Genomic DNA, 12675 nt, shown 5'->3' on the forward strand with positions numbered 1-12675 from the left:
ATTTGGATGATCCAAAGCGTTCATTTGATGGGTCCTCACATAGATAGGGTGTGCCCAAAAAATCAGCTCCATCGGATCATCCTAACCCTTCAATCTATGGACGGACCTTCAGTTGAGGGGGCAAACCTTAAACAAATTGAAACTACAGGGGTGTATTTGTCACTTTTTAAACTATAGGGGTGGAAGTGGATGTGTCAGAAACTAGAGGGGGTGTAAATGTAATTATCCCAGAATAATTAATCTATCCTGAGATTTTCCCTTGCCGAGAAATTCCCGGTAACGATATTTGTGGCATAGCTTGGAACTATATTCTCTGTTGCATTGCTAATTTCTTCCATATTGGATGAAATTTCTCACAGCATACTCTTATGGCTTAATCTGTTGCTACATGTCTTTTCAGTTGTTATAGATGTTAGTGCATTATTTTCTCTGTACTCATCTATGTTGTAGGATGACATAAACATATTTAAGCATTCAAGGCGATTTTGCTTTATAGGTATGGGCATGACAATTTTGCTTTGGTAATGCTTGATTGTCTCTTTTGGTATCTCATTACGTGCGAACAGGAAGCAATAGTTTTATTCATGACCCATTCTACCAATAAGTGTTGTACCATTGATATAATTTTTCTTCTGAGTTATTTCAGAATTTTTTCAGAATATGGTTTAGTGGCTTACCCTTTTATTCAATTCCCAGAACTATATTCAAGTAAATAAAATACTATATATGGTCCTTGTCTAAATATGGTATGTTTGATTATAAATCTTACTTTCATCAGATCTCTGGTTTTAAGTCTCACTTTCTTCTATTATATAGGCAAGAGAGAAAGGTTGGGGGCCAAAAGGTGTATTGTTATCTCTTCATGATTCTGACAAAAATAGAGATTAACAGAGGATAATTCCTCGAGTAGCGAAGGACCAAAGTCCCTCAAGTACGCTCAGATAATCTCGTTAGCTTCCACCCTTCCTCAATTAGGGTAAAGGGTTCCTTAACCAGACCATTAACATCTTTTTTCCCTTCCATCTTTCACCACCATCCAAACGAAAGATAACCTTTTTAGCCCTTCCAGAAACAAAAACCTCCAAAACATCCACAGAAACACCAAAAATCATTTACATCAGAAGAAATTAAACCCCTCACTTCTTTAGAGCCTTAAGCTCCCTGTTGCCCCTACCTGGCGTCTTCCCCTTCTCCACCGCATCTCGCTTCTCTACATCTAGAAGCATCTCCTTCGTTTTCCCCACGTTTTCCTCAAAACCAATGGCCAACGTCTTACCCATTTTTGACATCTCATCAACCTCTTCCAGAAATGCATGCTTCTCCTTTTCCAATATCTCCACATTTTCTTCCACTGAATCCTGTTCAGCCCTTTCCAGACAACTTTTAATCTTCCCACTTAGGTGTGCATCCATGGAGTCTCTAGATTGGGCAATCTCTTGAGAAGGCCCCTTACTGACCTCATCCTCCTAATCCTTCTCCAAGTCCGTTCCCTCTTCCAAAGCTCTCTTCTCTTCCGTGAACGCATTTTTGAAGTGAGAGAGTTCGTGGAGAGGAATACATATCTCTTCCATCGTTTTCTTGTCTGTAAGGGCTTCAATCTCCGCTTCCTTACCCTTAGCTTCCTCTTGTAATTTCTCCACGAGGGGCTGATTGCTGACGCTTCGATGTTTTAACATGGCCATGTCTTTTGAATGAAGTTGTTTCTTCCACACCTAAACCTTCCTCCCTCGCCATTTTCTTTTACCAGTTTGATCAAATCTTCTTTCTTCTGCGGAAGAATTGGAGTTCCCATTCATGTTAAAGGATTCTGTTAGAGAGAAGGGATGAAGAGGAAGAAAGTGAGTTAGGGAAAAACTCCCCCTCACTTATGTATTTATATAAAGAGAGAATGTTACACATGACGAATATACGCTTAGGCCTATACATACAACTGACACTCCCCCTCAAGCTGGAATGTAAATGTTAAACATTCCTAGCTTGCTACAAATGTCACTTAATTTTGCTTTATTCAATGGCTTGGTCAACATATCAGCTAATTGGTCCACCTGATCTGCTGTTAGTTGGAGATCCTACCCGATCTGCATCTCTGTACCCTTCTATCTTCTGATGTCCATACTTCTTGAATAACAAATCTCTACCTGGAGTACTTTTCAAGTACCGAAGAATCTGAAGAACTGCTGCCCAGTGTGAAGTATGAGGTGAACTCATATGTTGGTTGACAACTCCAACAAGAAAGGAGATGTATGGGCGAGCAACTGGAAGATTGATAAGTTTACCAACCAACCTATATCTGCCAGGATCATCTAATAAGTCTCCCTCTTTAGGAAGTAATCTTACATTTGGGTCCATAGGAACCGAGGCAGGTTCTACTCCAAGATAACCTGTCTCCTCAAGTAAGTCCAAGATTTTTTCTGTGAGAGCGAGATCCCCCTGATAGAATACGCTACTTCAATGCCAAGGAAGTATCTAAGACGACCCAAATCTTTGGTAGAGAACTCTGTTTGCAAGAAAGTTGTTTGCAAGAAAGTTTTCAATTTCTGGATCCCCACTGAATCACTGTCAGTAATGATGATGTCATCAAAATAGACTATCAACAGCACACAACCAACTTCAGACCGACGGCTGAAAACTGAATGATCAACTGCACATTGCTTCATGCCAAAGCGCATGATAGCATCACTAAACCTCCCAAACCATGCGCTAGGGGTCTGCTTGAGGCCGTAGATGGATTTCTTCAATCGAGATACGGAGGAGGACATCTCCCCCTGAGCAACATACCCAGGAAGTTGCCCCATGTACACCTCATTTGTGAGCTCACTATGAAGGAATGCATTCTTGACATCTAACTGATGTAGAGGCCAGCCATGGTTGACAGCAAGAGACAGGAGAACACGGACATAGGGTATCTTCGCAACTGGCGAAAAAGTCTCACAATAGTCCACACCAAAGGTCTGAGTATAGCCTTTGGGTACCAAGCATGCCTTAAGACGCTCAACAGACCCATCAGGCAAGTATTTAACCGTGTAAACCCAACGGCATCTATCAGGACGAGCACCAGGAGGAAGAGGTACTAAATCCTAAGTCTGGTTAGCCTGAAGGGTCTCCATCTCAAGATCCAAGCTGTCCGCCACCCCGGGTGATCAAATGCTGCAGGCAAGGACTGTGGCAAAGAAACGGAAGACAAGGAAGACACAAAACTGCGAAAAACAGGCTTGAGAGAATCATAGGAAAGAACAAAAGAGATAGGATGAGCAGTGCTATGAGAACGAGTATGAGAAGCAATAGGAGAGTCGACAGGTACCTCTGAAGTGGAAGGATGGATCTCCTGCTAAGCTGGTGATGGCGCTGCCGGAGAGGGATGAGCTGTAGATTTGAGTCGGCGCTGGTAGGCCTGTTTAGTTACTGGTGGTGGACGAGCAAGTACCTGTAAGAGAGCAGAAGTCTCGCAAACAAGGACAATCTTAGACGTCGGTAAGGGAGGAGATGGATAGGCTGGGAAGACTGGGTCAGGAAGAATGAGAATAGGTGGAGGAAGATCTGAATGAGTGGAGAGAGGGATAGCATCCTTAGGGCTGAGAAAGTAAGACTTGGTCTCAAAGAAGGTGACATCTGCCGAGGCAAATGATCGACGTAAGCCTGGGCTGTAGCAACGATAACCTCTCTGGGTCCGTGAGTAACCCAGGAAGATACATCGTTCAGATCTAGGATCCAACTTATCCAAACCAGGACCAAGGTTGTGGACAAAGCACACACAACTAAAGATCCGAGGAGTGAGAGGGAACGGTTCATGATGAGTACGTAAAATAGCAAAGGGCGAGGAACCTTTAAGAACCGAGGAAGGAACCCGATTGGCAAGGTAGTTTGCAGTAAGAACTACATCACCCCAATAAGTCTTTGGAACCCGCATTTGGAGGAGAAGAGTGCGGGCCCCATCCAGGAGGGATCTCATATTCCATTCAGCTACACCATTTTGTTAAGAGGGTGTGAGCACATGAAGATTGATGAAGAATACCACGAGTGGAAAGGAACTCATCAAAACCATTTGATGTGGAGAAATACTCCCTCGCATTATCAGTGCGAAGACATTTCAGAGAACAATTAAATTGGTTGGTAACTTCTGCATGAAAAGTACAAAAAACAGAGAAAACTTCTGAACGATCCTTAAGCAAATAAAGCCAAGTCATGCGTGAATAATCATCCATAAAGATAACAAAATATCGATGTCCAAAAAATAGAGGTAGCCCGCGCGGGATCCCATACATCAGAATGTACTAAATCAAACGGGTGCGAGGCCCGACTAATAGGCCTAGAAGGAAAAGACAACCTATGGTGTTTTCCAAGTTCACAAGCTTCACACTGAAAAGGCTGAACATGTGAAGAAACAATGGATGTCCGCCGTAAACGCTCAAGGCAAGGATGACCAAGACGACAGTGCCACTGATAGGCGTCGATGGAGCTGTGCAAAACGGCACGTGGAGGGTCACAGTCTAGACGATAAAGCCCATCCACCTCACGGCCCGAGCCAATTGTTCTCCCAGTCAAGAGATCCTGAAACAAACAATAACAGAGATAAAATGAGACAAAACAATTAAGATGTTTAGTAAGCTGACTGAATGAAAGCAAGCTAAAAGGGGACTTGGGAACACATAACACAGAAGACAATGATATGCCAGGACGAGGGGAAATATTCCCAACACCAGAGATAGGAGTGGAGCTCCCATCAGCATGCGTAATGGACTGAGAATAAAAGGGACGGAATGAACTAAGTGAAGAAGTACCATCATGTGATTGGAAGCTCCAGAATCAATGATCCAGGAGCTAGAGTTAGTAAGAAGAGAGGCAGGAGAGCTATCTGGCTGATCGAAACCGGCACTTGGGGGGTTGCTGGTCAACCTGAGACGCTGTAACTCATCATAGTCGGCACGAGATAGAAAGACCTCATCAGTATTAGGGCCTAGGCTGGAATGAGATGGAGAAGCCAAGGACTCTGAAGTATCCGGTGCTGAAAGGTGTGCAGAGCGGCCAAAACGAGACTTGGTTGAAGGGCGTAGCTTAGGATGCAGAGTATAGCATGTCTCAAGATAATGTCCATCACGACGACAGTGAGAGCAATAGGGGTGTGGCCGACCTCCACGGCCTGCAGGAACATCACGGCTAGCACCACCACGACCACCACGACCAGAGTCACGGCCACGACCATGAGCAAAGGTGCCTCCACCACGGGTAGCAAGATCACCGACTCCATATGCCGCTGTGGCAGTGCTATCAAGGGATGGAACATGCACAAAATCACTAAGAAGGCACTGCTGGGCACGCAAATAAACCTCCTGAAGGGAAGGCATAGTGCCTGAGCCAAAAATCTGCTGTCTAAGAGGAATGAAATCGAGGCCCAAGGTCTCGAGGAAGTGAACAACCCGACGTTGATCATGCTGCTGGGCCGCTAGAGTCAGGTCAGTGGTGAGGGGCTGAAGTACATCAAGATGCTGGCAATGTGAAACAAACTGACTATAATATGTAGAAAGAGGCGTGTCACCACGCCGAAGATGCATCCACTATGAATAGGTGGCAGAAATGCGGGCGAGGTTGCCTACCCCAGAGTATAGCCCAAATCTTCCGGGAAGTCGGAAGGTGCATCCTGGTACCGACAATCTGAGGAGTTATACTCTCCCAGAGGAGAGTACGGATAAGGGCATCATCCTGTTCCCACTTCTCATAAGACGAATAATGACGACGAATAAGGGATACCTTCCCCCTAGCAATGAGGTACGTCTCCACAACCACTTTCCAATTTATGTAATTAGAACCATCAAGCTTGACCGTGGTCATTGGTGGGAATGAACCATCCATCGAAGAAGAGGGGCTATATGACGAAGAGGATGTGCGAGGCAGAGGGGCAAGAGCCACAGAAGGCTGCCAGAGAGAGGGATCCTCAATGACGGGGGAATCCATGGGAAGCAGAACCGAAGTGAAAAATCCATTGACGATAAGGGATAACTCCAAGAGTGGAGATCGGAGAGGAGGGAGATCGCGGCTCCGAAAAGAAACAACGAGAAACAAAGGCATATGGAGCCCGATGACATAAAAAAACAAGAATTGGAGAAGTCGGAGCCGTGGAGAGAGAAAAAGAACTGAATGAGGAATTTAAAACATGAGAAGGAACGGGGGGATTAGGGTTTCAAAAAAGGAAAAAAGAAGAAAAAAACAAGAGGGTAGGTAATAGGGCGAGGAAGAGAGAGATAACAATTGGTGGGGGGCGGGGTGGGGGGGGGGGGGGGGGGGGCGAGGGCCATGAACCGAGCGCCGAGCACGAGGGCCAAGGGAGGAGGGCCGAGTGCTGAGGACGACGGCCCCGGGCCGAGGGTTGGGCCGAGGGAAGAGGGGGGTTGAGGGGAGGTGGAGGGCCGAGAGGTGATGGAGGTGTCGACGGTGGCCCTAGGGGATCAAAACCGTAGGGCTCTGATACCATGTTAGAGAGAAGGGATGAAGAGGAAGAAAGTGAGTCAGGGAAAAACTCTACCCCACTCACGTATTTATATAAAGAGAGAATGTTACACATGACGAATATACCCTTAGGCCTTTATATACAACTAACAGATTCTAATATATCAAGGAGGGTGGAGACGAGTTTCCTTTTTTTTGATTCGTGTCTACCTAAAGCCTTACCTTCCCTTTTCTCATATAAAGAAGGACCGACTCTTGAGTCCCTTCAGAAATTATTTTTCTCGATTCTCTGCGAACATATTATGACCATAGATCATGTTTGAAACAATTGAATAGCTTTGAATTATGCTGTATTGCTTCTAACCTTATATAATTCTTCTATTCATCGAAATACTCAAGTCAGTGAAAAGTCATCCAGTCAAATTTAAATTTCGCTTTTGAAAAATGGATACTTAACATCTTATGTTTTTCAGGAGAAGCCCAATGGATCAGAATGGACATTGGATCTGTTCACAGAAATTTTCATTAGAAAGCTGAAATCATATCCTTTGGAATCCCATCACAACTTGTTGTCCATTACTAGTTTTTATTTGGGTCAAGTTCATTTGAGATTGTGACAACCGATTGTTAGCCCCAAACCTATCATCGGACTCAAATTTAAATGTAATTTTGAGTCCAATAATAGGTTTTGGGATCGCAATCGGTTGTCACAATCTGAAACGAACAGGCCCTTGGAAACAAAATTTATTCCTTCCTGCAGTGCATTTCCTTAGCACATCTGTTACAGTTGCTGATAAAATTGTGGCACTGAAGAGCATAGCTGCATACCGAAGTGGTCTAGAAATCGATACACATGCTAATAAAGATGATGCTGAGAAAGGTCTTATTGAAGACTTAGGTGTGTATGTTTAGTTGAGCACAATATGATACATTTTTCCGTGTGTGTCATATGTGGATTGAATTTCTTCACTAGAGCACAAGATAATACTTCTTTTGCCATTTCCCTTTTCAGCCACAAAGCCTGTCCGCATCCAGAATAAGGGTTTTATCGATTATGTCTTTACCCTTAGTTTGGAAGTCGCTGTATGCTTTGACTTGCCTTTGCAAATACACACAGGGTAACATAATTTTAATGCTTTCACATGTATTTTATGTTAATTCAATGTTCCAAGTTTCTAATATCATGAATCTGTTAGTATTGCATCAACTACATAGGTTACAAGTAAATTGAATTGTTGATTGGATTTCCAATATACATTTTTACTCAAAACCTTATAAACACCATCGTCATATTTCTCCCGCTCTTCAAATGTATTACTGGAAATACTGTCATTTTCTTTTTCTATAATAGATTTAGTTGTTGGTATTTCATCAACCAAAAAGGTTATAGATAAAATTGAATTGTTGATTGGACTCCCAATATACCTTTTCACTCATTTTCTATGTATATACACCATCATCATATTTTTCCAGCTCTTCAAATTTATTTTTTCTTGAAGGATAAGATGGGGATAATGACATTATAGAAAACAAAATCAGCAATGGATGTTGAAAAATCTGAAAGCCAACAAAAACATCAATAAGAGCCGGGATGGCCTTCTAAACAACAAACAAGATACATCAAGTATTAAATAGGAATAAAATCAGAAATCACCAAGTTCTCTCAGTCCACTCCTATTTTAGCCAGCTTATCTACAACATCGTTCGGTGATCGACGGATGTGAAGGATATTTAGACCTTGCATTAATGCTATGCAGATTAAGACCATGGAGGCATGTTAACATGTTAGCGAATCTCCACGGCCCAACCGAGTTGCTATTAGCTCAAGAATTGATGATCGCCGAGTCACCTTCAACCTGAATATTGCTTCCTTGAGAGTTCGATAGGATATTTAGACCTTGCATTAATGCTATAAGCTCTGCTTCACTAGAATTGGCAACGCCAATTGGCCCTGAGAAAGCCTTAATGATCTCAGAGTTACCCCTGTGATTTCTAATTACTCCCCCAATACCAACCAGCCCAGGATGACGTTTCGAACTCCGGTCAAAATTAAGCTTAGTCATTTTGGTCGGTGGGGGGATCCACCTTGGGCAGGATTTGGTTTTGGAACCTTTGTCATTGAAAATTTCAGATCGACAATGGATTAAGTTAGAGGCGGAATAGGACCAGTGATTATGCTCCGTCTTCGCCCAACTAAGAATATCCATCTTGATATATCGACCTTCGTAACAACTTTGTCAAACTGAGATTGTAATTACAGAGCCACGAACATGATATTAATTCTGTATATCATGCTTGAATGGAGTATATATAAAGGTTGATTTTTCCTTCCCTGAACAAAAGTTATTGTCTGAAGAAGTCAAAGCAATCCTTACTATACTAAAAGCGAGAATCTTATATTTTTCGGCACGATCTTTTGCTGTAATTCCCTTTTCATCCTGTTGTGTTTAACCAAAACATCCCACTCCATCCCATTTGGCAAGGTCATTCCTGTCATTTCCAAGGTCAAATGCCCATGTACGTCCGTCCAAATCAAAACTGCAGCTGTCCTCCTCCCTTTCGCCTGATGCCTTGTGCCCTTGTGACTCTCTCTCTCCTGGACGTCTTTCTCCGACTCTCTCTCCTTCCCCACTGTTATTCACTCTCTGAATTTCTCTACAGCTTCCAATGTCCCCTCTTTCGTTCTGTCGACTTCTCCAAAACCCTCATTGCAACTTCATTGCCATGAAAAAGCAAGACCATACCTGTGTTTCCCTCAGCACATCAGAACCCTTTATAGGAAAAAAATCCTGTGCACAAGTAACAGCTAGGGTTTTAAACTCCATGTTGTTTGAGGCTCTCCTTCTATAAAACCCTATCCCTAATTTATACCTCCCTCAAAGCCCTAACCCTATCCCTAATTTATCCCTCCTTCAAAATCGTAGACTCACAAATCTCCACTCCAAACATCTTCTTCCGATTTTTCCATAACCTTTTCCCAACTCTTTTCTTCGAGACCCTCCCCAAGGATGTGGAAATTTGTCCCACCTCTCTCCCTGTCTCTTCTTCTCGTCTACAACATTGGGCTCCAGAATTCCTTTACTCCTCTTACGTAGGTTTTACATGGATATTGATTTACTTCCTGATTTTGTGCATCTGCAAAGCCTATCCTCTTTGCTTGTTGTAGATTCCTATTAAGTTGAGTTGGAAGACTGTACTCTTCGAAGTCGAGTATTCTGCTTCCATTCCTATTTGTTTTCTGATCGTGCGTTCTATTCTGCTTATTTTTTGAAGTGGTATCTTGTAGATCTGATGGTACTTAGTACTGTCTTTTGGAATTAACTTGCATTAGTAATTGGTATCGAATTATATCACTCAAGTTTTCGAGTTTGAATATTAACTGAAGCACTCTGAAATTGATTATTTTGACTTCTTTCAATTTCATTAAATACTATGTAACTAATGGAAATTGGAAGATATTTCTCTAAACCAATTTTGTTTTGGAAAAATCAAAATTCTCTTCTTTGCATTTTCATTTTTTGGTTAAACAATGTTACGATAAGAAGTCATGTTTCCACTCTTACCAATTTAAACAACTGTGACGTTCATTGTTTATGTGGAGTATCATTTTCTGCCATGTGATCCTCATCAGGTGGCTTTGTTTATTTTGGATGATTTTGTAAATATCCTTTAAAACTGCACAAAAACAGAGTTACTATTTACTATTTAGTTTGTTTTATGTCGATTACTAAGCCTGAAGCGAAGAAGCAGAGCTTCTTATATCTGTGAATAGGTTTCTTGTAGATGTGGCTGTAAATAAATGGTTAAAATAAAAAGGTCTTGATTGGTCAAAACTTATTGTGCTTGATAACAAAAACAGTTCTCCAAACCTATAGTTTTATTGACCCCTCTGAAGTATATAACTTTTAGATTTCAGTTCTTTTTTCTAAAAGCTTTGCGAGAGGCATGATGAGAATGTCGAGTTAGATTGTAATACACATTGGGGAAGTTTTGGGTGTGGGCTGATGGCGTAGTGGAAATCGCAAGAAAGCAAATTCAGTTAGAAAACCACCTCTTCTAACTCAAATAAAGCCTTGATGGAAAAGACAATAAACACATATAACAAATTCTGCTGTTTTATTCGTAATTCGTATTAGTTGCTTCATGGCACAGCAACCGGCGGGGATTCTACGGTTTATATGTAATTTTCATTTGAAGTTTATTTCATGGATCATGGCCTCATAGCTTTCAATCTTTTAAAGGTTGGGTGAACTATGTTGCCAATGCTGGTGAGATGTCCTCTTTTGCTGCACTTCTCTTATACAGATTTGTTTTCCCTGCATATGATAGCATGAATATTGTTTGTTTGACCTCTGTAAGGGACAATTTTTTTTCCAGTCTTGAGCTATACTTGTTCTTAGTATTTCATTCGGAGTTTTACCATATTACCTTCTTGTACATTTAAATTGTAACACCTCAAAACTAGCTGTGCCCTCCATGTGAAATCCTCTGTGTGGATAAGAAAATCCAAAGACCATGTAGTTTTTTTTTTCTTATGTAAATGGATTGCACGTGCGTGAACTAAGGTATTTTACAATAAAATTTAGTATAAGTATAGGAAACTGATTTTATACAAATTTTCCATTTTGCAACTAAATAAAATAAGTTGTCCACTAATTAAAATAAGGTGATAAAGATAGATAATTGCCAATATCAAGTAAGTTGATTGTAATACAAGCTTTGTATAATTTTTTCTGGAGTTACTACTATTATGCCAAATAAAAATAAAAAATTTAAAATCTTGTTGCTTTCTACTGTATATTGGTATCATAGCTGGCCTTGGGGTAAACATATCTTGGGTAAAATTCCTTAAATTTAGGAGGAAATTTTGGGAAAAACGGAATTTCGATAGAAATTTGACATTTTGGCCGGGAAAAACTGCCCTCTTGCGTATCACCGATTTCGTTTTCTGTCTCGAGCGAAACCCGAAATTTCGGATTTCGTTCGAAATTTAAAAACATTTGCAAGTCATCACATGTAAATTGACATATTCGAATAGTACTTTTCATCATTTGAAAGTATTTATTATTGAGTGGGACCTTGTCCCATTTAATTCTTTCAACAATAAAACATAGTGTTCATAAAAAAAATCAGGGACTTGATAGGTAATTTGGCAAAAACCATTTCGTACCTGCCTTTTGTATGTCAGGACAGCCGCATTGGCTAACTTTTTCACAGATTTTCTCTTATTCATTACTTTCTTTTAATATAATTCTTTATTATAATAACTTACTAGGATAAATATCTTTGCATTTAAAGGCACTGCTTGTTTGATATTTTATATATGAATTTCAATTTTATCTTATTTATAATTGTACTTGTTGAAAAAAACTTTTTAAAAGCTTTTAAAATAATTACAATCATATGTATGATTTAGAAATGAGAATTCATATTTAAAATATTGATTTGTCTTTTTGACAATTTGAGTTTACATGATTGTTTTAAATGATTACTTACAACATCTATAATTATCCAAATACCGCAGTAGATCTCCAAATTTTTTCTTGGGTATATGCATTTCTATTGACAGTACTATGCTTTACTTTTTAATTAAGTAAAGTATAGAATTGTATTAAATACATCAATAAAAATTATCGTATATTCAAAGAAATATGGGGAGATGGTGCTTGAATTAGGGGTGCAACTCGGGTCGGGTTGGGTCGGGTTGGCGGTCGGGTTGACCAACCCGAGGAACCCATTTTTCCAACCCAACCCGACCCAACCCGATTTCCAACCCGACTGGACCCAACCCGACCCAACCCAATTTGTAATTTTCTCAACCCGACCCAACCCGATTTCACCATTTGTTTGATTTCTCCATTTTATTTTTGTATGTCCATCTCATCCTAGTCATTAGATGTTCCCCAACAAGAGGGTTAATTAGGACAACTTTCACCAAGTTTTTTATTTCTTTCTAGATTTGAGTTATATAATGACAAAACAAACATAGAAGTAAAATTTTTATACATATTGGAATTGGAAATAGGGTTTCGGGTCGGGTCGGGTTGCCCGACACCCCAACCTGATTTCCAATTCGGGTTGATTTTTCCCAACCCAACCCAACCCGATTTTTAAAAAAACCCAACCCAACCCAACCCAAATTCGGGTTCAACCTGTCGGGTTTGGGTTGAACCCGACCCAAGTTGCACCCTTAGCTTGAATGGATAATCGAATATGTTTATAGTAAATTATTAT

At 40.8% G+C, this 12675-nt stretch overlaps 1 protein-coding gene across 3 annotated transcripts in view; it reads left to right on the plus strand.

Moving 5' to 3' along the window:
* Window positions 1-12675, plus strand: part of NODGS (nodulin/glutamine synthase-like protein) — a 52351-nt gene that overhangs the window by 1360 nt on the left and 38316 nt on the right. For all 3 annotated transcript variants that reach the window (XM_077364055.1, XM_077364054.1, XM_077364053.1), the window contains exons 3-5: window positions 6915-6981; window positions 7226-7339; window positions 7454-7559. In XM_077364055.1, coding sequence (XP_077220170.1) covers window positions 6915-6981; window positions 7226-7339; window positions 7454-7559 — 287 coding nt within the window. The remainder of the gene's footprint in view (window positions 1-6914; window positions 6982-7225; window positions 7340-7453; window positions 7560-12675) is intronic.

This window comes from Tasmannia lanceolata, unplaced genomic scaffold (assembly GCF_043159265.1).
Source record: "Tasmannia lanceolata isolate RefF3 unplaced genomic scaffold, GAP_Taslan_0.1 ptg000020l, whole genome shotgun sequence".
Taxonomy (NCBI): domain Eukaryota; kingdom Viridiplantae; phylum Streptophyta; class Magnoliopsida; order Canellales; family Winteraceae; genus Tasmannia; species Tasmannia lanceolata.